Here is a 26,631-nt window from a genome sequence, read left to right on the forward strand (position 1 = left end):
AATTAAAAAGCAAGAGCCTGGAGAATCGGTCTAATAGATTGACAAATTTTGTTAGACGCGCTGAACGCTACAACCCACTTGCGTCGCTAAATTACGCAGCATTCGTAGAATAGAAGAATCAAGGCCGGACGAGCTGTATTAGAATCATTATTATTACCCACAGTTAATGCTAATCGTCGTTTTTCTCGAGGGCGAATGGCCTTCTATTCCTTGCATACTTTTGCCGACATAAATGCGAATAAATATATTGATAGCTCTTGCAAAATTGTTCCCCTGCTCGATTAATTTTGTAAATCTTTTACTTTCACTTATTTCGTTTATTATACGTTGAATATTATATTTATTATTATATATATATATTATATTTATTATTATATATTTATTATATTTATTTATATTCATTCTCTGTTTTAATCAACGCTGCGTTTGTGAGTCTTTGATTTCGTATTAGATGTAACTCTGTGTATGCACTTTATATGCTGACTGTTCTTCGTGCACATAGCCTCTTCTACACATAGCCTTATGGGCCAACCATTTAAAATATAATTTAATATAATTATACAGGGTGGTTGGTAACTGGTGGTACAAGCGAGAAGAGGGTGATTCTACTCGAAAAAAGAAGTCGAAAATATAGAATAAAAAATCTTTTTTAATTTCTCTTTTTTTTTTAATTTTTCCATCGAGACAACGATCTACAGTGTGATCCATTATAACGTACCGCACGCGTACCGAGCGAAAATTCAAAGTTGATTTTCTCGAAAACAAAGCCTCAAAGGAAAAATTTTCGTTCTATATCTGCGACTTCTTTTTTCGCGTAGAATCACCCCCTTTCCGCTTGTACCACCAATTACCAACCACCCTGTATATACGTATACAACACGCGTATTGTATTATGTTATAGAGTAATTACGATAATTACATATTGTAACAATGTAATAATATAACTGAATATAAGGGAAATCACATATATCGCCTGTAATTAAATTTATCGAATTGTCGTGTCGGTAATCCTTTATATTTATCTCAGTTATGGTCTGAGATGTCCGAGCAGAAATCAAATAAAATCTTCTGGAAGATAGCAAAAGAAATCGATTTATATATAAACGAAACGTGTTTCGACCAATATTAAGAAAGAAATGCAGGTTAGAAATAGCAAGAGGACGGTTGAAACCGGTCGCTTCCGGTAAGCCGCGCCGCATACCTCTATCCTCGTTCAATGCGTATTGTCGACGTTAGTCTAGATCAGACTATACCTCGACTCAGAAGACGTTGATGAGGTCTATATGAAAGATGGGTCAGGGTCATGCACAATGCACCGTGTACACACAACGACAAAACTTCCTAATACGAAGCCGACCCGTACATTCACGGTAACGCGTTCGCGTGCTTTCAAACGGCTGGCATTGATAAAAAATATTCAATTTCTACTAGTCGTTTTATCTTCGGTCGTAACAACTGTATCAGTTGTATCGCGATCCGTGATTTCGTATTTCATACAAATCCAAGTGTCACATATTCGTTTTATCGATTGTTCTCGGTTTCGTCAATATATCGTGATTACAAATAGCACGGCAAACATTCGAGCGATGTAAACATTAACGCTTTCGAAGTTAAGAAATCGATCACATTCGATTGTCCTCTAACTGCTATTCTGCAAAATTTTCCATTTATTATTATAGCATTCCTAGACGATCAAAGATTTTTTAGACGATCAATGTATATACTACAAATATTAGTTAAGCATGAATACTACAATTCAAGAAGCTATTTCATTCTGATTGATTTCAAGTTGGTTTTTGTTTGTTTATTGAAATTACTGGAAAATTGAATAGCCTGCTAATTATAGCAGCCCCTTCAATCATCGAATGCATCACTGAATCCTTAACGAAGCATTAAAACGTAACAGAGACTTTAACAAATTATGCGATAATTCATATTTTAAGAATAAATTGGGCCTCAAAATAAAGAGGCGATAAGAAAAGTGAGTACTTCTTGGCAACGTTACGTTACCAAAACCGATATTTAGATTAAAATAACTGTTAACGTTGCGTGTTTTTGCACGTGTAAGGTTTATTCAAATCTTCTTGCTAGCCGTTCACCTCGGCTCTGATCAGGCCGCGTGGAACGATATAGCCGACAATCGCCACGGCTCGTGGTGCTCGGCGAGCAAGAAATTCTCCTACAAGAAACACCGAATCAGAGACAAGGTCGAGAAGCAAGCGGATCCCGAGGGGAGCGGGTGGTCGAGCGACGAGCGACCATCGTAGTCGTGATTTTTCTTTATTTACGGTGGAGTAAGGCAGGGCACTTAATCCTCCGGTAATGCCAAAGCGCATCCTCCAGGAGCGTGTCTAAGGATGCGATCGATAGAGACGACCTGACGTCACGAAGACGTCGCGGAATTCATTACGCGGCTGGGCCTTCTGCCTCTGTCTGTCTGGGCTTAAAAATTAAAAGGCTCTCAAACAGAAACTCCCTTTTTACTTTCGGGCTCGCGGGTTTGTAATCCTTTGACTAGCGGAGGTCTCTGCACGAGCCTCGACCCCCGAGAATTTAGGATGGAAGTCTGAAAACAAGCCTTCAGACCTTACCCCCTTCCCAAACGCTTTCCTTCCTCTGTCGTTGAGCGGCGAATCAGCTGAAACCGTCGATCGCCCGATTTAAGTATACTTTCCGTTTTTTTTTTTTTCCTGTTTCATACAGCCAGTCGAAACCCCTTTCTTCCCTGTGAGCATTACGGCCTATTTGCGGGCGATTTAACGAAACCATTACGAACCATCGGACTGCTCCAAGGGGACGATCTTCGCTTATCGTATAACGAAATTTCAAATACGCTCGATCAAGTAAACATTTCTTACCCTGTTCGCCGGTGACGAACTCAGCTGCTTTACCAGTGATCTGCATGGTTTATTAAAATTGTTGCTTAAAGATATTTAGTACATTTTTGTGAATATATAACATACTTTCTTATTCAATCGTTGCTCAGCGGAGATTACCCCTTTTCTACCTCTATGTGACAATTAAATTGACGCTTATGCTCGCGTGAGACATGAGCTCAGCCAATACACGATTTTTGACAAATCATTTTCTTATTCATAAAAGCGCCGCTTTTTCTTCACTTTCTGTTTTTTATTTTGCATTTTATTGTATTAAGAACGTAAGATATGACGTTAGAATTATAAACAAGTTATAATGTTATTATCTATATAAGCAAGAATGAATTTCGTTAAAAAGATCGCGCAGTTTTGACTAGTTAAGTCGATGAAAATTGCATATTAAGGGATGAAAAAATACAGTCGTTCATGTACAACGGTTCACGACACGTATTATAGAAAATTTTTGTGAATATATTTCGTGTGTTGTACAAAACTTTTTCCATTAGCGTTATTGTGAAACATGATTATCGTTGTAGTGATAAAAAATATTTAATATATAGCGTGAATAATTGCTATAAACATATAATTAATGCTAAAGGTGTTCGCTCTAAATTAATTAATATAATAGAAAATCGATTGTTTAAATAATTTCGTCACCTTCGTGAAGTGTGTTTTCAAGAAATATCGTGCAACTTCTATATACATTTTCCGATTTGCTTCGAATTTTACCAGTGTGATTATGTTGCTTGTATCATGTCATATGTCATACAAAATCTTTTACATAACACACATGACATATTCGGGAACAGAGTCTATGAATTTAAATACTTTCGTGAGCTATTGATATGTATATTTCCAAGTAAAACTAGCCCGGGCTTCGTTGTACAAGGATTAGACGTAAATCATAGGATATTTATAGAGCCTAAATGTCTTTTTCTAAGTTATAAGTAATTTATATAGGTTGGAAACCATTACATTGTGCTGGAAATGATAATAGTTTTACAATTAAATCGTTTGCCACATAATATTACATTATTAATGCTAATTGATTGATATAGTTTAAACAACCTACTGTTAAAATTTATATATTGAAAATATATTATAAGTTTATAAAAGTTTGATAAAATATATTTTATTAATTATTTCGTTATACATCATTGTACGTTAGCATTATTTTTATGCAACTCGCTTTTTAATGAATATGATTAACTGTTACAAAGGAACAACGCATTTGACGCCAAAATATACATACCTGGTTGTTTTGATTTCAGTTCGATCAAACGTTTCTGTCTCGTCGAGTATTATAACTTTGTTTGCCATAGATTTAACGAAGAAAGCCCGATTTTCCTCGAAAATCAGTTTTTAATATTTACTTGCACAAGAACATTTAACGATCAAAAGAAAGATCATACACGATCAGAAATTTAATAAAAACTCATGTTTTATTTACAAATAGATAGGAATAACGCTGTACAATCGTGCAAATATTTTAACAGTCTGGAATGTAATTTAAAAAAGATAAAAACATCGACATTATTTAAATGCTTTGAATTTTACTTTAATTTACAGTCGATCTTTCTAACTAACTATTCGATAGGACACGTGAAATTTATTAAAGATACCCCTATGCAATTTGATATGTAAAATAATATCATTCTAATCGTCGATATTGAGTATGGAATTTTTTTTAATTTACATAACAACGAATAAAACCTAGTGTTTTACGTGGAACATTTTGACTTGTAATCGATAGAAACGATTATTGCTCGTCTTTTAGTTTACATTTCCGTTCATTTCTTTCTTCTTCTCACCGTCGGCAGTTCGTGACGCCTCGTCTTCTCGAATAAATTCGCAGTGTCTGTCGCTTTCTTGGGCGCCGTAAAGATCCAAATTCTTCCCGAGATAACAAACCGCTGCATCGAAAAACACTCCTATTATGGAAAATCCTAAAAAAAGAAAACACATTGTCGTGCAATAACAAAGTACTTCCATGACGAGATCGCTAAAAGTTCAATATGTACAACGAAGATTAACCACATCTTCGACATGAATAAGATAAAACGTATAAATGAAAAACTATGCTAATTTCTAATAACATTTGATGATATTTAATTTGTTCTATTTAAAAAAATTATTTAATTTGTGATATCAGGCTTGCCTAATTATTAACAATCGAAAGTTTACAATTGGATCAGCATCGAATCGTTATGTCACTACATGTGGTATAATTTACACCGTAACGGTATATTTTTAAAGTTCCACCCAGACGAGATAAGATAAAAATTTTAAACTTCTTTATCGCTTATTTGCTACCATTCGAATCTACTATTGTATTTACATTATTTTGTAATAGGTAATAATGTAATCAATGTTTTATGATACTTCCCCGAGTATGATAGAAACTCCTGTATTCCAATATACATAACAGGGAGACGTGTACGTTACAATTATTTTCGTATGGTACACATCAGTATGTTTGATATAATTTTAATCAGGCTTTATCCTTTTTCTAATTTTATACATATATCATAAATATTTATTTAGCGTTCCTGTTGTAAAAATTGAAACGCGTTTGAGTTGAGGGAAGTTGAAAAAATTTGACACAATATATCTTTTCCTAGAAGCTGCACCGTAAAGTCTAACATAGTGCTCTCAAGCAGGCACAATTTAAAAAAAGACATAAATCAAGAGCGAAAATAAAACTTTTCTAATAAGACTTCATTTTCGAGAAAATCAGTTTTTGAAATTTATACGTGTAATTAATGATTTGGTCGGCCTTAGTATACATCTTTCTTTCTAAATATTTAGAAGCATATGCTTACATTTACAAACATGATTAACGTTGCAGTTTACCACTTACTATGCTATTACTAATAACAAGCTTGTTATCGATATGAGCTACTAGTTTCAATTAGTTTATCGATATTAGAGTTAAGTGCGTACGTAGCCTTCTGACATATTGCACATTCTGGAAATCAACTGTCTCGAAGATAAAATTTTATTTTTAAGCAACTTAGTTTTCGTTTCCACCTTATTTTACCCTATACTAATCTATTTATTACATTTCACTTTCCACATGTGTCAAATCTTTTCTTACTAAAAGCATGTAACTTCTAAATATAATACTTTTTGTCTCCGTTTCGACTGAATATTCGACAAATTGGATTATCCCTCTGTTGTTCACTTAATCAAAACAATTTATAATACACTGTAGAATTACTACTAATAAACACTTACCTGCTGACGTTATATTAACTAAATACCGGAAGTTTCTTCCATGGTGAAACCAGCAGTTTCCTTTGGTTCCGCAGGACTCCTCCCAAATCAAGCAAGTCGAGTCAATAATGGCTCCGTAAATAATCGGGCCCGGTATCAACGCAAACAAGGAAATGATCATCAGCGTAATACCCTGCGCGAAGCTTTTATCCTTCTTCTCGACGCTGCGATAATTGACCAGCACGTTGCCGATTTTTCCGGAACACGCTAACGTTTGTATAACACAAGTGAGCACCGTGAACAAAAGATAAGGGCGGCTGCAGTCATTCGTGCATGGACCAGCTCTGACTTTGTCAAAATTCATCGCATGTGGATCGTTCACGTAGATCGATTGATTCCTCGGATTGTAATCGGTAGTGTATGCGAAATGACTTTCAAGATCTGGCGTGCTCAGTAAAGGAAGACAACTGCAGTTTCCAAATTCCTTGTCGTTAATTATTGTTCGACAACCAGCATGGCAAGCTGAGAAAAAGGTCGTCTTCGATGATACATGACAGACTGGAGAATATTTAACGCCATCGCAGTTACAGTCGGTGTTGCAACTAAATGTTAGGTTCATCCTGTAACAAAAATGAATTAACTAAATTTTATTCGTATCGATACAACGTCGTAATATAAAGGTGTTAGATAACAATTTCACAGCAATGTATAACTGATTTATAATGTTAGTATACGTTTAGAAATAAGTATGAAAGTTTACCGTGTATTAAATATCATATTTAAATACATAAAGGATATGTCATAGTATCAAGTACAAATCAATTACAGTAAGTACAAATAATGCATAATTAAGTAGAGAAGATATTGTGAAAATGGTATTATAGAAAAAATTATAATATCACAAATGTTCTATTACTGTTCTATTACTTATATTGCAATGAAGAAATTAGAAACTTATAGGAATTACATTCTTCAATAAAAGTAGCTAGAGAAATTAACTATGTAATTATCAAATTTTAGCTTCAATATCGATTTACACTATGTAATTTCATGTATATCAAATAATACAGCAAACAGTTATCCAGAAGTTCCGAAAAATTATAATTTTTATACTTTCTAATAATTTGTACACGACGAATGCGCACATGATCCTAAAATATATTCCTCGGACCTAGCATTTAATGTCTTTAATATATGTAACTTCAAGACACTGTAACTCATGTAGAATACGTAAAAGTCACATTAAATTGTATAAACAGCGCTCTACATATTAAAAAAGAATAATAACTTACGTTAACAGAGAAGTATAATAAAACCTAAAAAAATGTTTTATCCGATGATTTTTAGAGTATGTAATGCTCTTTACTAAGAATAATTCAAATACTAATTATTTCTATCAGTATACATTTTTATGTTAACATAATAAAGCGACTCTATTCATAATTAATTACAGTTATCTTGTTACATATTAGGGCACTACTATATTACAAGATTTTGAGAAATACAGGAGTAATAATAAAATTATCACATTTTCAACACAAAAATTTACAAATGAATTTACAATTTAATTCCTTATAGATCAATCTATAGGTTTTTTCTTATGTTACTTTCCTTTACACATTACTTTATTCTTAGTGACGGCTTCATGAAATTGTACTTTTCCACTTTCCTTTATTTATAACGGAGCTTTTATTTATAATCTGAGAGTAATATAAACAATGTTCTATAAACAAGAAAACGTACTCACTGCATAGTCTCTAAGTTGAGACCCTGAATGCCAGTATCGGAACAACCAAGAAATATAAAGAGTATCTGACCAGCGACGAAACAAATACCGACAAACACATTCCATGCTAACAATGGTCTAGGACCAGGTTTAAATTTGCTAATGATTAATCCAGAAAGCAGAAATCCTAGTACCATACCAACAAGCGATATCGGACCTTAAAATATAAAATCTTATGTTTAATAGCTTTGAGGAATTACATACTTTGGTAATCAATTGCCTTAACCCTTACAGGACTGATGTTTACATATACGCAACACTGTACATTAATAAATTATCAATTAATCCATTGGCATACCAATCGTTTCTACATTAAAAGTTTCTGTTATATATTATTTTTTCTCAAATAAAATCACTATCTATTATCCTTAATAATCAACAGTTAGAAAGAAATACAGTCTGCAAAATATTATATATCGAGTTGTTGAACAACCAAGAATTAAATTACACAACGTTTCAAACTTTGGCAGACGACTGCATGCTAATGAGTTAAACCATAAATTCATTGTCGACAATCCGATCTTTACATTCTGATGCACAGTATTTGATACATTTGATACATCTTAATACGTCGTGTCTTCTTTACAAAGACATCAGGAAAATCGTGCTTTTATTATTAATAAAAAATCTCGTCTACGCAATCAAAGAAAGATTCAATCCTGAAAGAGTTAAATAACTAACAACAGTTATTTTCAGGACGTAATTTTTTCAAGTGACACACCTGCAATCACAGTACCACCAGCAGCAGATGTGCTGTATTGAACCTCAAGATATTTCGCCAAAAATGTTATGTATGCCGAAGCACCTAACACGTAAAACACTCCGCTTAGATTATTGAAAGTTAGCAGCCAATTTGTTAGCAACCTCATCATCGCTTTCGGAAATTCACGCATAGTTGGAATATATTCACTTTCTAAAGACTTTGTTGGTTCCATCGGCTTCATGTATTGCTCTTGCACAGTTAGGTGCAATTTCAATGGAATACTACCATCCTGAAAAAAATGCATAAAGTATCATTAAATTCTCGACTAAAAGAAAGACGTGTGAACATATGTGAAAGACGTACATATAAAATGTGATCAAATATTTCAAAGTATACCTATACAGAAAATATAGCAAGTAATTCAATTAGTTAATTTTCCTGTTGATATTTCCACTTATCTACTAGACGTATGAGTGAAGATATGATGTTGTAAAATTCTATTATTAAAGGCAATCAGAAATCTTTAGTAAAACTTTACCGTTGCAACCATTACTATTATTATTTTACACGTCACTTTGAAATTGTCCATATTTTTATCTAAAATAGCTATTACGCAAACAACAATTTGCTCCTTTAGCTGTATCACGAATACATAATTACATCATTGTATATTGCACAATTCAACTTGGAAGATTTCAACATTATCGATACGTTTCTGTGCATACGTAAGCTGCATATGTAGACATTGCAAGGTAAGCAAACTATATATTGTATTAAATTCGTACTATGCATTGAACGATAAATTCTATAGTATTAATCATATTTCACCTTCTTGGCAGTGTCGATTGCAGTATTTGTTTCTGTCGGTAGATTTCGTGGAAACATTGCTATTAGAATAGCGAACATGCCCATAGTGGCGCCTAGAATAATCCAACCGAGCCACCATGCACCTAACCAGCGTGGATCCTTCTTTGTAATCACAGGATGTAGACTGGGATCTATGTACAAACTGAGACAACCATAACCCAGTAGGAATCCTATTGCTGGCCCAACAGTTCTCAGAGCAAAGGTGAAACCTGGATAAAGATTAAATAAAAATTAATATTCTTGTGTTCTATAAATCGTACATGGCGCAGATATTTGGGCAATTAATAATAAAAAAATAATTATTCATTATTCCTATTAATTAAATTGGAACATATATGTTCGAGCCTTTTAGAGTTTACGAATTGTATGTAACTTGAATAACATTAATTATAATATTAAATGAAAATATATAATAATTGAGCTTCCTAAAATTTGTTTCAAAGTAAAATTAAAAAGACTCAAAATCGAGTAAATAAAATTGTCAACCAAGCAAGATTGATTCCCAGTAAAATAAAGAATTTATGTTTGTACCTATTCTGTGTCGGCTGCTAAGATTACTTGGTAAACAAAATATTTGGTAAATATTTATTAAAAGCAACAGAGGGGGAGAGAGTTTCTTCAAGCTTTTTTTATAGATATTATTAAAGTTCTCTTTTTTAATGTTTTAAGATTAGCTAGTAGTTGCATTTAGATGCAAAAAAAATATTTATAGCTTAACATCTTGGAACTTCCTCCCCACGCATCTAAATCAATAATCTTAACCCTGAACAACTGTAGAATTTGGCGATCTATTTACATTTACACGTACATTAAATTATGAAACTTTAATACATTACATTATAATACCTTGTATAGATATACTATTTGAGTCTGATCAACGTGTACAAATTAATGATAAATCGATGATTAGAACCAGTACTTACTACCTTCCTATGAAATCAACCGATTATAAATTCAAATTACCTGTTAAAACACGCATGTCAAAGGTATCTTTTACAATTCATATATATTACTATTATACATACATTTACTATTTGAATATCAAAAATTAAATTTGAAAATAAAAAGCTTACCAAATAACAAGACAGAAATTTTAAGCTGCATAAATGCACACAATGCAAATAATATACAATATACATATATAGTATCCAAAATATGGTACTCGTTGTGTTATATAATAGATAAAATAATCTTTCATTTTATCTCTGTTCCACTTTTTTCGCTATATTCATAAAAATATGAGTTTGCATAAATATCCATGGTTCGCTTATATCAATAAATATTTACATAGGATAAATATTTACCTAGAAGCATCGGAGTATTCTTCTTTTTGGTATTGTCATCCAGGTACGTCTGACCAAGACCGTAATAGAGAGTGGTACCGATTCCAAGGATAAACTGAGAGAGAAAGACTAAGAGTCGTGGAAGAATGCTGACGTCCAAGAGCGTTTCCTCGTCGCAATGGTCTGGTTTGATGACGCGTGGACAAATTGCTAGATCTTGGGGTATTGTGGTTGCGTTCAGCAGAGTTTGGTCAAGGTACTCCTTCGTTAATGCCAAAGCATCTCGTCCTGGTCCGTACAAGAAGTGTGGAAGAGCGAGGACTAGGCACGAGAAGGCACTAAGACCGACACCAACCGCGATCCATCTTGGACGGTGACCAGAACCTCCGTAGTAGGTTAATATCAGAGATAAAATTTGAGAGATCTCATTGCCAGAAAGGATTAATCCTGAAATAAATTCGGTTCAAATAAATTCATGTGACGTGACTATTTCTTATTTCGTGGTATAAGAAGAGATGCAATGGGAACAATGCTTGATTTTTATTTATGACAATTATCGTACGTGATTGTGTAAACACACGTTTATGTATATCGTATATTATTGTGTACGAAGCTCAAAATTGTAAATTCAATCAACATCATATTAAAGCAAAACTTTAGTAGGTTGAATTATTCTACTCTCTGTAATAGAAAAGTATCAAATTATGATAAGACGAAATGAAGATTAGTTTAGCATATGACCGATCAAAGTTACAAGGAAGGTATTTGTTGCGCCTGAAACGTTTCGAAAAGTTTCGAAATTATTGTAAATAATTTATAAGATATTAATTATAATGATTTTGTAATTAATTATTTTAATTAATTCATATCTTATATCGGTACATTATACAGAAGAAACAGTTTGTTGAATTTCGCGATCTTCTATTAATTAAATTAAACGGACCGAGTTCATTATAGATATTTTTGCAAATATAGCCACCGCTTAAAGATGTTGATATTATAAATGCTCTTTGTGGAATCTGCATTTCTAGAGAAGAATTGCTTAAAATCTCCGAAAAATGATTAGTTAAACAAATTTCTCAATACGTTGAAGGATCAGATGAATATTGTACTCAAATGATTATTATGTGAGATTATTAAAAGAAATGATTATTACGAGAATATTATTTCAAACGATTTGTCGTATAAATAACTACGTTGCAAATGACGTTGCAACTACGAAATGCTAAATTTTTCCAAAATATTTAAAACAAAGTATTACAATTCTCTTGATACATGTCAGAATTCTTCGCTTAATTTAACGTAATATCTATGTTTGCCTATGTAAATTAATGTAATATAATGTTTAGTTATGTAAATTAATGTAATTACTAATCATCGAAATGGGTTAATGCAACAGAAAAATAAAGTTAAAAAATTAAAAGCATTAATGTAACTAATTAAATTACTGTATAGAGTTTACTTTCAGTTTAAGCATAATATGTATTCATAAAACATTAAGATACAAACTATGTAGACTGTGGAGAATGATTAATCTGAATATTTGCAAGATGTCAAAAAATCATACATCTCTCATACATCTGTATATCATCTTATCCATAGAAAACAATCAAATCGAAGATAATAATTGATATTCTACATGTCTATCAAGTGTTAAATAACTGTACTTTGATCAAAAAGCTGCGTTTTTTGAACCATAATATCAAATCATAAAGATTAACCGCATACGCCAATGGAAATAATATTTTTCTTTTAAGCTGGACGTTAGTATGATTCTGTAAATCCTAACCACGACTACTAATATTTCTTCTTCTTTATTTTATACATTTTATTGATTTATTGAAATTCATGATAATATTATAATATGGAGACTTCAACGAAAGAACACAAATGTATAAATCGCATTTTTAGTCTTTTCTTATAGAAGAGCAACTTTACAATAATAAAACAATTTTATTGTTTATTGTTATAATAATTTTAAAATAAAGAAGACACTATTCTATTTCGTTTTTGCATTAAATTCTTGTTATCCTCCAGAACGTTCCAAAAATATTAAATGAAACAGAGAAATATTCTCACTTTTTCAGGAAACCGAGTGAATTTATCAACTGTTTGTCAATATATTATCTTCCTAAATTAGACATATTATTCTCATTTTCGACTGTGTTATATTAAGTTATGTACTTATATTACATCAAGTACTCTTTTTTACATAATTGATGGTATTAAAACCAGGAAAATCTGTAAATACGAACTTATTAGCTTTATTTCCTACGATCCTCACATAGAATTTTGTCTAATTATCCATCGTCCTAGTCGTATGGAATATTTGTTTCGTTTCTAAAAAATCACGGAATTCGACAAAACGTATCGTTTGTATCGTTAACTCCAATGGATATGTACAGATATCGATCGATCGAATCAACGTAACAACACCGACCTCGTAAAACCGCGAAGTCCACCGGCTGAATACTACACGTTCGTGTGCGTAAGAGTTGTATCGATTTCTCACGCAGCCGCTGTAACACGTAATTAATGTTCATCCAATTGCGTGTCCACGATGCAAATAATGTTTCAATCGGTGGGCCAGTTAATAGCCAGGGTGACAAGCGAAACAAACGAGAGTTCTTCGATTCTTTTGCATCATACAATTGTGAGACTCGAACAAAAGAAGATGACAATAAAGGATTAATTTGAAAAATCAAAGCGAGGTCAATTAGATTAACATCATTACACGTGGACTCAGCAATAAGTTTGCGCGATATTCATTACTACTAAGGCTTTTCTTAAGCGAATCGGACATTTTTGTTTTGTTAAATCATTCTTGGTAAAATGAAAAACGTAATATATGTAACATCTAATCAATATATATATATATATAAGACACGTAAATAATGCGAATAAATAAGACACCTATTGCTATTAATCCAATAATCTATATTCAAGGATATTAATTAAAAATTATATTGGATGATGTTGATATCATTATCTAGTAGAAAATTATGGTTGAATATAGAGAATAATTGAAAAAGAATTGTTGTCGCGTTGTCATTGATTGATTTCGCGTGTTAAACGCGGAGCAACTTTAACGGTGGGACGAAATCGAAATTGATAAAATAGCGAAGGAAGACGATGATTATTTCGTATCAGAATTGTTTTATTATCACAATGTCTTTGCGGGTTAAAAGTTTGCGCACGAAGCCACCGCTCTATATTTCTTCGGAGACATATTGCTTGGTCGAGAGTTTTATAATAATTAAAATGACCTAAGAATCCGAACGAAAATTAGCGGTAGTAGGGGCAGAGCACGACGACGCGTAATTAGTCGATGAGCGTTAGACGAAGTTTAGACAGGAACAGTTCTATATAATAAATCTACACATACACGGTTTTGACTAATACTAAACTTCACAGAAGCAGGTTTCAAATGTCTACTAATTCGCAATTCTCTATGCACCTATTTAATACGCTTTCTAACTTTGTCCAATAAAATCAAGCAATAGCAACAATAACAATAAAAAATCAGTAATAAATTTCACCTAATACAAAGTGATTTTCGAAATTTATAACGTATTCGAATTATCCAACTACGAATAATTATAACTCAGCTTGCTCGAGCATTATACGTACATTACTCTTAAATAGTATAGGATAATTTTTATCCATCTGCGTTCTATCTTGGCCTAAAAATTAATCGTCCTTTTCAAAGTGCTGTTTGAAAACAGCATATTCTATAACAGTATGTTCGTGTGTCTTTATAGTATCCAGCACTCGTTATTCTAACGACAGATTTCTCACTTCTATGATTGCGACACTACTTACTAGACGAACGCACACCGACACGCGATTTATCTTTCGTCGGGGCCGAATGCGTGTACGTGTGCAAATGCAAGTCCAAGTACTTTAATACGACTAGAATCGTAACACTTGGCTACTCGGTATCAGTGACGAGAGAAATCACAGTAAAAATAAGAACCGCGAAATACTCGAATGTTCACAGCTTCCTATATCTCGGACAGATTTTATTATTGTTGCACGAAAGAGTCGGTTTTATGTGATACACCTTACGATAACATAAAATCGGAGAAAATATAATTATTTACGTAGAATTTGTTGAAATTTTGTCCTTAATACATAAGATATTGAAAAACGAAAGGATGTAAAATTTGAAAAAGTCTTGTAAAGTACAATATAATTCAGCATAGGTTCTAGGATCAATATTTCTGTTATAACTTCATGTCTTTTTTGGAAGCTTAATAAATTTAGTCCATTCGTTTATAATAGAAAATTGTAATAAAATTTCAATGACAAGTAAAAACTGTACGTTCGTCAGAGAATATGAGACAAGGGAAGGAACATTGAAATATTTCTACATTATACGTCAATTCATAATTTATACAAGTGAATATTCATATGAAAGGAAGACATATTAAACACAGTTTATAAAAAAAGTTGTTTTATATTCTATGTTCCCTTTTATGTTAACAATAACATTTCTTCTTAGATTTCTTTAATATATTTTCAGATCTGCATCATTCCTTGCATTTAACGCGTTATCGAAAAATATATTTTATCCTGATTTTAGCTTCTATATCGATTAAGTATTTTTTACTTCTTTCAGCTGCGACTGTAAATCTTTAACGAATTTAACACTTATTATTTTAACGTCAATTTAACGTCACATCTATTTAACAACAATATATCTCATATATCTTGAGATAATAGAACGTTCGATGAAGTACGAGAATAATCATAAACTATCTTACATATTATTTTTTATTTTAAACCTTGGAATTAATTAATATGATACGTTCGATCATATTACTCCAATGGCGATAATTATAATTCAGATTATACAGGTAAACGAAATAAGGTGACAGGTTAATAAAGTCAAAAGGTTCTTACCAGTTGTCCGACTAGGTATCTTAAATCTCTTTTCCAAGGTTGTGAGGGTGACGACGATATAAATAAAGGCCATCGCCTGTACAGTACCGAGGAGCCCGTACACGGCGATGAAATTTTTTGGGGTAGCACGATCTCGTAGCCATCGGGGATAAATCCCACAAACTCCACAACCTTTGCTCATCCCTCCGACTACACTGTAACATTCACATATCTCATTTTTTCGAATTTTTTGGAACATTTTAGAAAATTGTTATAAAATATTTCCTTATCGACATTGTAATGACGATATATAGCATACACCTTGTTAATTACAATCTGATCGAAGAATAAAATACATATCGTATTTCACTCATAATCTGTTAAAAGCTCTTCATTTTGTACAGTAACTTGCAAAAGTATCGTGCCAATATCGATATTAGAAACGAAGAATAAAGAACGAATAATTTTCTGATAACGGTATAACGATAGATCTTTATTACTGATGCAAATTACAGACTAATACTTTGGCATACTACTATAAATCATCAAATATCGCAATAATTTATGTATTTTTGCTTCTTCTTATCAAACAACTAATATGAATCATTTTTGTTTATATGTGTAAAAAATTGTAAATAGCTGTTATATCGAATGACCCGAGTAAAAGAAAATCATATGCCTCGACAAAGATACGAAAAACATGTTCATCATGTTTAAACGTAATTTCAAATATGAAGAGCCTATAAACCACATGTATATGTGTATAGAAATAAAAAGCTAACAAGGTCAATTATAATAATTGCATTAACTTCTCTATAGAACACTTCTCTCTTCCATACAATTCCTTTAGCAGCGATAAGTCTGTTATCTACCGTTATAAACCGTTTTAATCATTTAACGATTAGCAGCGGTCGCTCCATTTATTACCATTTCATTAATCCTTCTTCATTATCATATAAATATATGTAGAATAAATTATGTGGCCGCAATGATTCAAAGCGTTGTTTCGACGAATGTATGTGTGCAAATGTTGATTTTATCTATTTCGCTGCATCAAATCTTACATTCTGGTAACGATTAGTCCGAATTTTCGGATATAAGTCACAACAGAATGTTCCTGCGTTAACAAATCTGTTTCAAATAAATGAATTACCTACTTTGAAAAATCTTTAGATATGTTTAGATGTATTCCCCACTCATGATGAATTTTCTCATATTCAATAAATCGTCTAATTGCGACAACACAGAATTGACGAGCGGAGGAACTAAAATAATGATACGCATGGAAAGTAAGCAACACTCTAAAAGCTTCGACATCCTAGCCCTCTTACGCCTCGTAATATTTCAAGTTTACACATTTTTGAAAAAGTTTCTCAACTCGTAAGTATCTTATAGCTGGAATAACCAATGGTTCCTATCCTTTCTGTAATAGGCAATTTCATGAATCAAGTTCATAAATAAGCATAGTCAGTTTTATCAATGACACTTTCGACACAAGAGCGATATCGCTTTATGATATGCTTGTTAATCGACCGTGAATAAAATTCCGAAATACAGCGAAATTGTCATTAGAAAGAGATTAGAAAGAAATTACAAAATTAAGATTAACGAAAGATAATGAATAAAATCAATCATAGAAATACGTGCCTGTGATTACGAAAGTGTTTTGAAGAAGAAATTATTAAAGTTTTGCGTTTGACGCACGAACTGAATTCAGCTCAACGGCGCAACAACCAATTCAATCCAATTCAATTTCTACTACCTTGCAGAAATTCTTCCAGATTATTGTAATGTAAATAAATACAACGCAGAATAAGCGATAAACTCGTTTTTTAAAATTCCTGACTTAGGTCACTTTCGTAATCACCGCCACGTATGTGTAATGTATGTTTGATTTTACATTATGAATTCAACGTATGAAAAGTTCGTTGGTAAAATATCTGAAAATTTTGCAAGTTACATACGCGCATAGCGTACACGTTAAAAGCACGCACAAGTCAGATTTAATATCTAATGAGAAATTACAGTAAAATAGAGTAATGCTCAATGTGATTAAATATGTCCAATAATAGCATTCGCAAATCATTCTTAGAAAGATCCGCGATTCGTAAGGAAGATAACAACTTTGCAAACTGAAATTCATATTGTCAAATAATTTGTTTGCTAAATGTTCAGATACTGCGAATGCGTGTCTCGTTGCATAAAGCGATAAAGCGAAATTCGTATATAACATCGTCTAACCGTTAGAAGAATCACTATAATATTACTTTTTTCAGCAAAAAAAAAGGTAATATGTATGTCTCATGTATGCAAATGTCAAAAAGTCAAACGATGTAATGGATTTATTTACCAACGATTTCCTTGGTAATTGTCGAGTGCGCCACGGGCACCTGAGATGATTACGCAATTGCAATTTAACTGGGTATAGATTTCGTTGTGACGCTCGGAGACTGCATTAATACGGAGTTCCAGCCGATTGTTACTTCCGCCTCGTCGTGCCACAAGAAGCACGCAAAGAATCGCGGACCTGACTTTATGATATATTCGCGAGTGAGAAGAAGTCGCAGTACCAGCAACGTTCAACGTAAAAACAAAGATTTCAATTAAAAGCTTGTGCTAAAATTATCAAGGCTTAGTTGACGTTCGTCGTTCGCGATAAAACTGCTAAATAGACAAGAATCGAAAGAGAGAAATGAAAATACAACTGAGAAAAGCTACGATGTTACGATGATGTTCTCAAAAACAATAAAATTCACTGAAATTCATACAGGCTCCATGACGATGACTATGTACTGTAATTAGTAAGTATTGTGAAACGTTACGAGCTTCCGGCATCGGCTATTAATCAAAAGCACGAACATTTTTATATGCGAAACATGCGCGTAATAGAACTATAGGTGTACGAGAAACCGGTAAACAGTTGTGAATGGAAGTAAATGTCGACAAAAAACGTCCATGATGATATAATAGATATAATAGTTATAATGATATAATAGATGATATAATGTAATAACCTAAGATAGTTCTATACCAATCTATAGAGTAAAACGATCAATTTAAAGTAATGTTGATCAACGTAACATATTTATGAAAGAATAGGATGAAAATTCCGCCAAATGAAATATTTAGAGCGAGGAAGAATTGACAAATAGAGCAAAATGAAAAGATGGAAGATTAAAATTGTCATTGTACGAAGAAGCTACTGTACGTGCCAAATAAATCCAATGAACAATGTTGCACGCCATAGTACAATAATGATAGATATTTGACTGTCATGTGTAAAAATGACAAAGCTACATTGTTTTTAAACAGTTACGTGAACATCGAATAAAGAACGTAGACGCTATACTATCATCTACTTACTATGATAACCGATAGAATTTTTGTTTCCCTAAAAATCCAATATTCTTATAAAACACAATGTATAAATAATATTATAAATTGTATATAAAAAAAACCGTGAGATGCGTTTAATTAAGATTGTATGCACTGCAATAGAAGCACATGACCGTTTATATACGTACGATGTAATTCGCAAGATATTTTAGCAATTGATTAAATGTGTAATAAAATAGTGTGGAAAAATAAGCGATCCTGATAGAAACATTAGCACTTACAACAGAGAGCACAAAGTATGCAAGAGAAAGCGAAAACACGCGAGAATTCTATTAGTCTCACCTTGACCTTAGGCCACGTGCTTCCGCATGGACTCAGGAAGGACTTCCAGGTCGCGAGTCCTATATGGATCGCGATCCTCGAGTCTTTCCTTGCTCGTGACCTCCCTCGTCCGCCGAGTAACTAAAAAATCACTGAGCGCTATGAGCGCTCTAGTTTACGCGAATAAACGCGGGGTAACTGAGGCTCGCTCTTGTGTCAATGGCAATGCTCCCCTACTACATATTTCTCTATCAAAACGAATAATAAACGGGGCATCATTCAGAAGACGCGTTATCAACGAAGCACCGGTGCTGACATCTCATTATGTTTACCCACGATGACCAGTTGGCACCGATTCCAAAGGTATCTTGAACTACGGTTGGTTGCAGTCTATGCTAAACATACAACAGTCAACGTTCATTGTTTGAACGAGCAAACTTTTCCACTTATTTCTTTGTTTGAGGAAATGAGAAGGGGCACACCTCACCGATTTCAATGAGCTTGAAATATGTAGTCAAAACCAACATTCTGAACAACTTTCTCGCATACATGCAACTGTCGTTCGTTCTTCATTTCCGAGATATTCACAAAAATCTGCGATTAAATTTAATTTCGATTGCGCTTCATACTGGCATACAGGTCGTCACATTTTGATATAGCTCAACCTACACTTAACTCATTGACGCTAGTCGTCTTTAATATAAATAAAACAAGATAAATCAGCGGGCTATAGGTTGGAGTAGATTAATATTCGGCCGGTAAGGCAAACGTGACTTAATTCTTAGTTCATGCGATTTTGTAAGTGCATGATAAATTCGACTACTACGATTTATTATTATTTACATACAGAGTCCGAATAAAATGTAAGTGCGGGAACGGCGTGACTCCCTGTGTAAAAATAAGAGAAAGATATAGAATAGAATTTTTTCATTTTCGGCTTAGTTTTCGAGATCGAGTTTAGAAATTTGTCAAGTATACTTGAACATGGCTAATTCCAGGACAGAACTAAGTAATCGACAGGAGGTCATGCTACGTGTAAAAATATAGTGGAAATATATATGGTATATGGTTATCATTAGATTACGTGTGTTCATTAGGAGAACATGTATACATATGTATTTGTTAATTCTGATTATAACATTATTATATACATGACGAACAAAGAGATAGTGCAACATTTCCTATATCAATAAATTCATTAAAAATTATTTCTTGTTAACATTGCCGGCCACTTAATGACGCCGATTACACTAGTACTGAATAGATACTAGAGTAGAGTGGATATTACTCTAACCCAACCCACAACTCAAATAAACAATAATAAATGTAATAATAATTTAAATGATCCATACATATTTCGACGTCTGGCGCTTGTTTTTGCATCAATCGATTTCGATGAAATTTTCAGCATGTATAGAATTGATATGGATCTACTAAACGTACTTCTTCGTTGCAAGCACATATAAAAAGGTTGTACAAATTGATCTTTACTACTTTCATCGCCATTCCTACAATATAAATTTTCTTCTTAAAGTTCTTTTTTCGTATCATCCAGTGAACTAATCCTTTCACCTCCTCACAAAAGTTCAAGTTTGACTGTATCTATTTTGTAAAATTTTGAAGAGATCGGTTGATTAATCATTGATATATCATGGAAGCCAATTCGCTAAACACAATTTGAAATTTCGCATCCAGCAACCTCTAAAGCAATAACTTTACCATTTTATCGAATTCAGGAGTAAAAATGTAGGAAACCATTTACGAGGTACAACAGTTTAAGAAGAATGCAGTAAAGGAATCGTCAATTTTTTTTCTCCACTAAATGGGAATATCCTCTGAAGGAATATTAGCTTAAAAATAGATGTACAAAATTCACAAAAATAAATCGATTGTACAAATATGTACATCACTTTTAAATACACCACTAACTCTACTAATCTAACTAAAGGAACTCTACTTTTTCTTCCTTGAAGACATTTTGTAAGGCAGGACATCAAAGAGTGACGAATTTATAAAGATTCACGAAGGAAGCCAAATCGTTGAGTTATTTTGCCAAAAGGCGCAACTGGTTATTTTTGTTCGGTCGTTGCGGGTCTGACTTAGACGTCGAGGGCGGTTTCCCCTTTGCTCGTTTTTGCGGCCCGCCGCGACGCTTGGCGTCCAATTCCACAAGGCCATTAAGATTATCTTTAGCCACGAAAAACGACAAGATCGGGTTCCATCGAGGCGACGAAGTCACTTGCCTTGGTTACAGGAGAAAAAGGAAATTTGTCGTAAAACTGGTGAACGATAGCATCGAATAAACCCGTAATTCGTTTCGTATCATTAAGACAAACGATTCATAAAGGACTTTCTGATGGAATAAGTTTGGACAATGAGGATACCATTAAATAATATATAATCTTCTGAAAATTAAGATTTTATTTCTTTTTTTTCTGATTTTTCGGTAATCAATGTTTGTGTTTCGTCTCTTGCAAAGAGTTCAGATGACATGCGAAAGCAACAGACAACAATAGTCGCGATCTATCATTAGACCAAGACGCATTCGCTTTTTATTTCTTTCCGAGACGATATACATATTTATTTCTGTTTCGTTTCGTTAACTTACTAATAGGGTGTATAATATTAATATTATTAATGATAACAGGCGATATATTACAACCGTTAATCCTAAGAGTATAGGATATTCGAAAGTGTGATGGTAGCCGTGACGAAAATACGCATTCCTCACGGCTTAATCCTAAAGGTTTTCTTCATCACGTCGCAACAGATTTTTTCCGTTCGCAGTAAATTTGAACGATCACGTATCTCGTTCGCTTTGTCATTAAGTACATGAACAATAGTGAGTAATCGATAATGACAATAATATTATCAATAATTAATAGTAATAATAATTATCAATTTATAATAATAATAATAATAATAATAAAATAATAATAAAATAATAATAATATCATGTATCAATAGTATTAATTTATTTTCCTATTATCTTAATCGAACGATTAATGTAATAATTAATTCCTAACACTAAGCCTCCCTAACAGCATCTTTTGCTAACTTTTTACAGGACTTTTGGTTACCATCTCCATTTCTTCTTTCATATTACCTCTACTTAAAATTCTAACAAATCTAATTAACTTCATCTCGAAGGGTTTAGGACTAGACAGCCTCATTGTTCATAGCCTGATCCTCTGTCTCCCTTCTTGTGTGCTAGTTACTTCTTTTATTTTCGATCTTCTCGTTTGGTCTCCTTTTATTTTTTATTTCACCCCTGTACACGCGTTAGCGAATAGTTTCTCGCTAACGAAACACTGACTAGTTTTTAACCGTTAAAATTATTCGGTCGTGCTAATTAAGGCACCTGATTACTTTAAAATGGGACGAACGAATTCCTTGTGTCTTGCAATTTTTTCTTAAGCAACAAACAATTAGTAGTAGCGCACATTAACGTTGAAGAATTAATAATTAGGTAAATTGATCCGTATTTAGAATAAATTGTAACAATATATAACAACTGTAATTCGTTAATAAATATATTGTCGCAAGTATACAAATGAAGTCGCGCTAAAAATTAAATGATACGCCTATTATTCGTATTTAAAAATTCTATCAACATTTATTCGCGTACAAAACAATAGTTTTTGTTGATCAACGGAATTTTGGTGCTTTTACGTCTTCGTTTTTAAGTATTCGTCTTCGCTTAATTTCATGATTATCAACATTCGATAACCAGCAATGTCGATTCGTTCGTCCGTTGGTCCTCACTGTTCATTTAAATAACATCTATAAATTATGCAAAGAAGGCATTATCTTAAGACACTTGGTGATTTCGCTGACACGCGATTCTAAGGCAACATCGGTTTAATTGTAACGCAATCGTCATTACTTACAATCCCTTGATATGCTTTACTCAAATGAATCTTTTGAATCTATTGACAGAATTTTCATTTCAGAATAGTTGTTCGATAAAAATTCTTTTTAGCGAATTTCAAATAGAATACTTTCGAAGAAAAAATTAATTCCACGAAACTAAAAGTTTTTACTAAATTAGAGTTTAACAAACATTTGACGTCGAATTTATAAAATTTAACATTTTAAGTTAATCTTCGTTTACTACAATAATTAAAAACAACGTATCGTTTGTACATAAGCGGGAGTTGCTAAAAATATAATAACATCGACGTAATTTAAAATCAAACTTAACTTATTGAGAAATACTTCCCTACGTACTTTAAAATAAAGGAACGAGAGTGTATTGAAAAACTATTGCTCTTTTAGTATCTAAATAGATAAAGAGTTACTTTAAAGTTTCGTGGAAAATTTATTTCTAAATTTTTCATATGTCTGCCATAAAAAGAGCGATGTTCCTCTTTCATAAAGTGGAAAACATATTTCATTAAGTTCAATATAAATAAACTGAATTATTCATTTAAATGTAAAAAGTTTATAGTTTTTGACCAATATTCAGAAATGATATCTGTATCACTCTCAGTCCTAAAGGATCGTAAGATAAACAATTGCAATGAAATAGCGATTCGTGAAGAACACCAAAAGTTATTCGTCGATACTGGAAGTAACCGTTTCATCCCCCAAAACTTATCATCATTTAATTAACGCTTACTATCTCGTAAAAATACATGTCTCGAACAATATCAATTCTGAATACGGATCAGTCTTTCAGTTCTACCTAATAGCGAGTAATCGTCGTCGTTCGAATCGTATCTCAGTTACTTGTAACTGTCAACATCGCAGATCTCGATCTCGGATTTTTCCTTAACGTACGAGCGGTACGTAAGCGTACAAAGATCCGGCGTTTCTAAAATGTTCGCGCGTCTACTGAAAGCTTCTATTACCCATCGTGCTCCATTAGTTATAAATAATCATAATGCTAACAACATTACATATCATCTTGTATCTCGAAGTACATTGGCCGAGAATGCCAAAGTTTGGCCCTATAAAGGAGAACGTGGAAAGGAAGATTAAGGTGGGGAAGATTAAATGTTAAGTTAATAAGAAACTGCCAACCGCCGATCCTGAATGACACAGATCACATCCACGGAGCTTCCTCGTTTTCTGCCTCTCATCGGGCGTCGTTCCCAAAATTAACTCGTGAGAACGTGGAGTTAGATTCCGAGTAGTTGAAACAATGGCTCCTTCGTGCGCGGTACACCCGCACCAAATAATGCCTGATCCTCGAATAAGGAAGGAACTGAATCGTCGTAGAGGCAGATGAAGACTACACGTTTATACGGCGGTGAGGATCAAGTTTTGTGTTGCGAGTTTAATGCCTGTGGGACAATTGATGACGGTACGAATTTCCTTGCAGCAATTTGTCCAACTTCTATTGCAATCTTGCTTCCTGAGGCGTCGTTTGATACGGGAGTCCTGGGAAGGCCGCGCCTGCCGCTGTTGCAGCTGCAGCCGCTGCTGCTGGTAATCCTGCTGCTGCACCTGGTAACGTTGCATACGTATACGGTGTCACGTAACTTGCTGCTGCTGCGTTCGCTGCAAAAACAAAGAAACCGCTTTCTAAGCTCCTGGATGTTTCTCAGATCTTAGCGCAGGTAATCCTTTGAGAAAACAATACCGATTACGACTAATATGAATGTAAACGGTATATTTTCAAATATTGCACAAAAGCATTTCTATTTACAATATGCTTTTACGCTTTCCACTCTAAATAACTCGCTAGAAGGAAATCAACCAGTTGACATAGATTGACAATTTAATTTTTCTTCGAGAAATTAAATTATCGAATTTTAATGTCTTTTAATGAATTTTAATATAACAGGATTACCCGCGCTTCTTCCTAAAAAAATATCATTATTGTAAATATATCTTTAATTTTTACTCATTTTTGATTAAGTCTTACATTTATCGAAATTCATTTTCGATTCTTTGCCAGGACAATATCATTGCATGATAAAAGCTTACTGTCATCCATCGTGACATTTTTCCCACCACCACCGTAGACAGCACATCAGAGCATTAACAAAATTTGCATGTCGATCGTGTTGAATGCAAAGCCAGCATAAGCATGCAATGTTGCATTTCCACTTTTTACCATGTCTGTTATACCAACAGCAGAACATTCCAGCGCAAATTAAAGAAACTGTACAAGCACTTTTTGTGTGATCATATTTCTGAGAACGTACGAATAACATAAAAGTAATAACAAATAATCTTGAAAGTAATAAAATGATCATTTAGCACATATTTCGGAAAACAGACTGTAGAAAGTTCTCCTGGTAAATGCAAACTGCATTGCTTTAATTTTGAGAAAGCTTTCCAATAACCGATGTAAATCGAAAGAGCTACAAAACATACAAATGTGAAGAAGCGATAAGTGAAACGAATAAAAAATATTCTCAGCAAGATTCCCACTAAAGATATCAAAGATATCATTCCCTAATTCTAAAAACGTACGAGATCAATTTTTTATCTCATTGTGTCAATTTCTTTTAAGAATCATGTTAAGGTTCGTTCTCAGTAAGAAAGACGCAATAAACGAGATATTTGAGAAGCCTTAAAACACGAATTTCATCATAGTCAAAAAAATCTGCCAAAAATGTCGACACGTGCAGCTTTTTAAGTATTGTTAATCTTTACTAAAACTACCTTGTTACGCAAACTTTATCAAGTGTAATCTAGCTTCCACATGCAATCTTCTATGAACAACATAAAAGATATTAAGATACATTATACGCACATGCGTTCAAAATTTATAGAGAAATATTTTATCCTTAAACACTACGACTTTATGAATTTGCAAAACTTTTAGATATACAGTAGAAATAAACAAATTTTAAACATTAATAAATTCGAACTATTTTTTTTAACTTTTCGAGAATAGATGTGAGATTAACTTTGTAAAAAGAGAAAAAAAAACTAATTGAAACCCGGTAAAAACTTGTGCACATTTGAAGAATAAGTTTGATAGTTAATTTGGAAAATTTGTGGGAATCTTGCAGAGATTCCTCATGGAAGTAGAGCTACTTCACTACGATAAAAACAGAAGAACGATATGATCCAATTCCTCTTTTATTCTCTCTCACTCTCGCATACATTTCCGTTCGCTCTATCGCTTGCGTTTCTTCTCTTTCGGTGCGCTTGGTTTTCTAATAATTTTCTACCGTTGCTACGTAGCACGGACGGCAGAAAGGGCGGCAGGAGAGCTTTCTCCAATCGTTGGCGTGCCAGCACCGCAGGGCTGCTACCGTTGTGCTGCTGGTGGTGGTGTATCAGCCCGTTGCTGTCCTTGCTCTGGACACTTTTCAAACACATACCAGCCGCGGCGGCGCTGGTATAAGGATACGCCTCGGCGAAATTGTACGATGTTCCCGGATACGTGGCGGCCGC

At 33.3% G+C, this 26,631-nt stretch overlaps 2 protein-coding genes across 6 annotated transcripts in view; both read right to left on the reverse strand.

Annotated features, from left to right (window-relative positions):
- Positions 1 to 4,295: 4,295 nt before the first annotated feature.
- Positions 4,296 to 19,506, reverse strand: LOC100743553 (solute carrier organic anion transporter family member 74D). 2 transcript variants are annotated; one of them, XM_012384903.3, is made up of 8 exons: positions 19,294 to 19,506; positions 15,637 to 15,830; positions 10,753 to 11,178; positions 9,410 to 9,657; positions 8,600 to 8,870; positions 7,840 to 8,035; positions 6,114 to 6,712; positions 4,296 to 4,822 (listed from the first exon to the last, which is right to left on the reverse strand). In XM_012384903.3, exons 2-8 carry the CDS (start codon positions 15,815 to 15,817, stop codon positions 4,650 to 4,652), a joined length of 2,094 nt encoding a protein of 697 aa, XP_012240326.1. In that variant the 5' UTR covers positions 15,818 to 15,830; positions 19,294 to 19,506; the 3' UTR covers positions 4,296 to 4,649. The 2 variants fall into 2 exon arrangements, with proteins under 2 accessions (XP_012240326.1, XP_012240327.1); XM_012384904.3 differs by having other exon boundaries at positions 15,637 to 15,825; positions 19,294 to 19,488.
- Positions 19,507 to 21,673: 2,167 nt separating this feature from the next.
- The window catches only part of LOC100744654 (RNA-binding protein 24-like), a 29,924-nt gene continuing 24,966 nt past the window's right edge, over positions 21,674 to 26,631 (reverse strand). For 2 of the 4 annotated variants that reach the window (XM_012384910.3, XM_033320417.1), the window contains exons 6-7: positions 26,406 to 26,631; positions 21,674 to 24,777 (exon numbers count right to left, since the gene is read on the reverse strand). In XM_012384910.3, coding sequence (XP_012240333.1) covers positions 24,614 to 24,777; positions 26,406 to 26,631 — 390 coding nt within the window. In that variant the 3' untranslated portion in view covers positions 21,674 to 24,613. Of the gene's footprint in view, positions 24,778 to 26,337 lie in introns of all 4 variants that reach the window. The other 2 variants (XM_033320418.1, XM_012384911.3) reach the window with 2 other exon arrangements.

This window comes from Bombus impatiens, unplaced genomic scaffold, assembly GCF_000188095.3.
Source record: "Bombus impatiens unplaced genomic scaffold, BIMP_2.2 scf_0317, whole genome shotgun sequence".
NCBI lineage: Eukaryota > Metazoa > Arthropoda > Insecta > Hymenoptera > Apidae > Bombus > Bombus impatiens.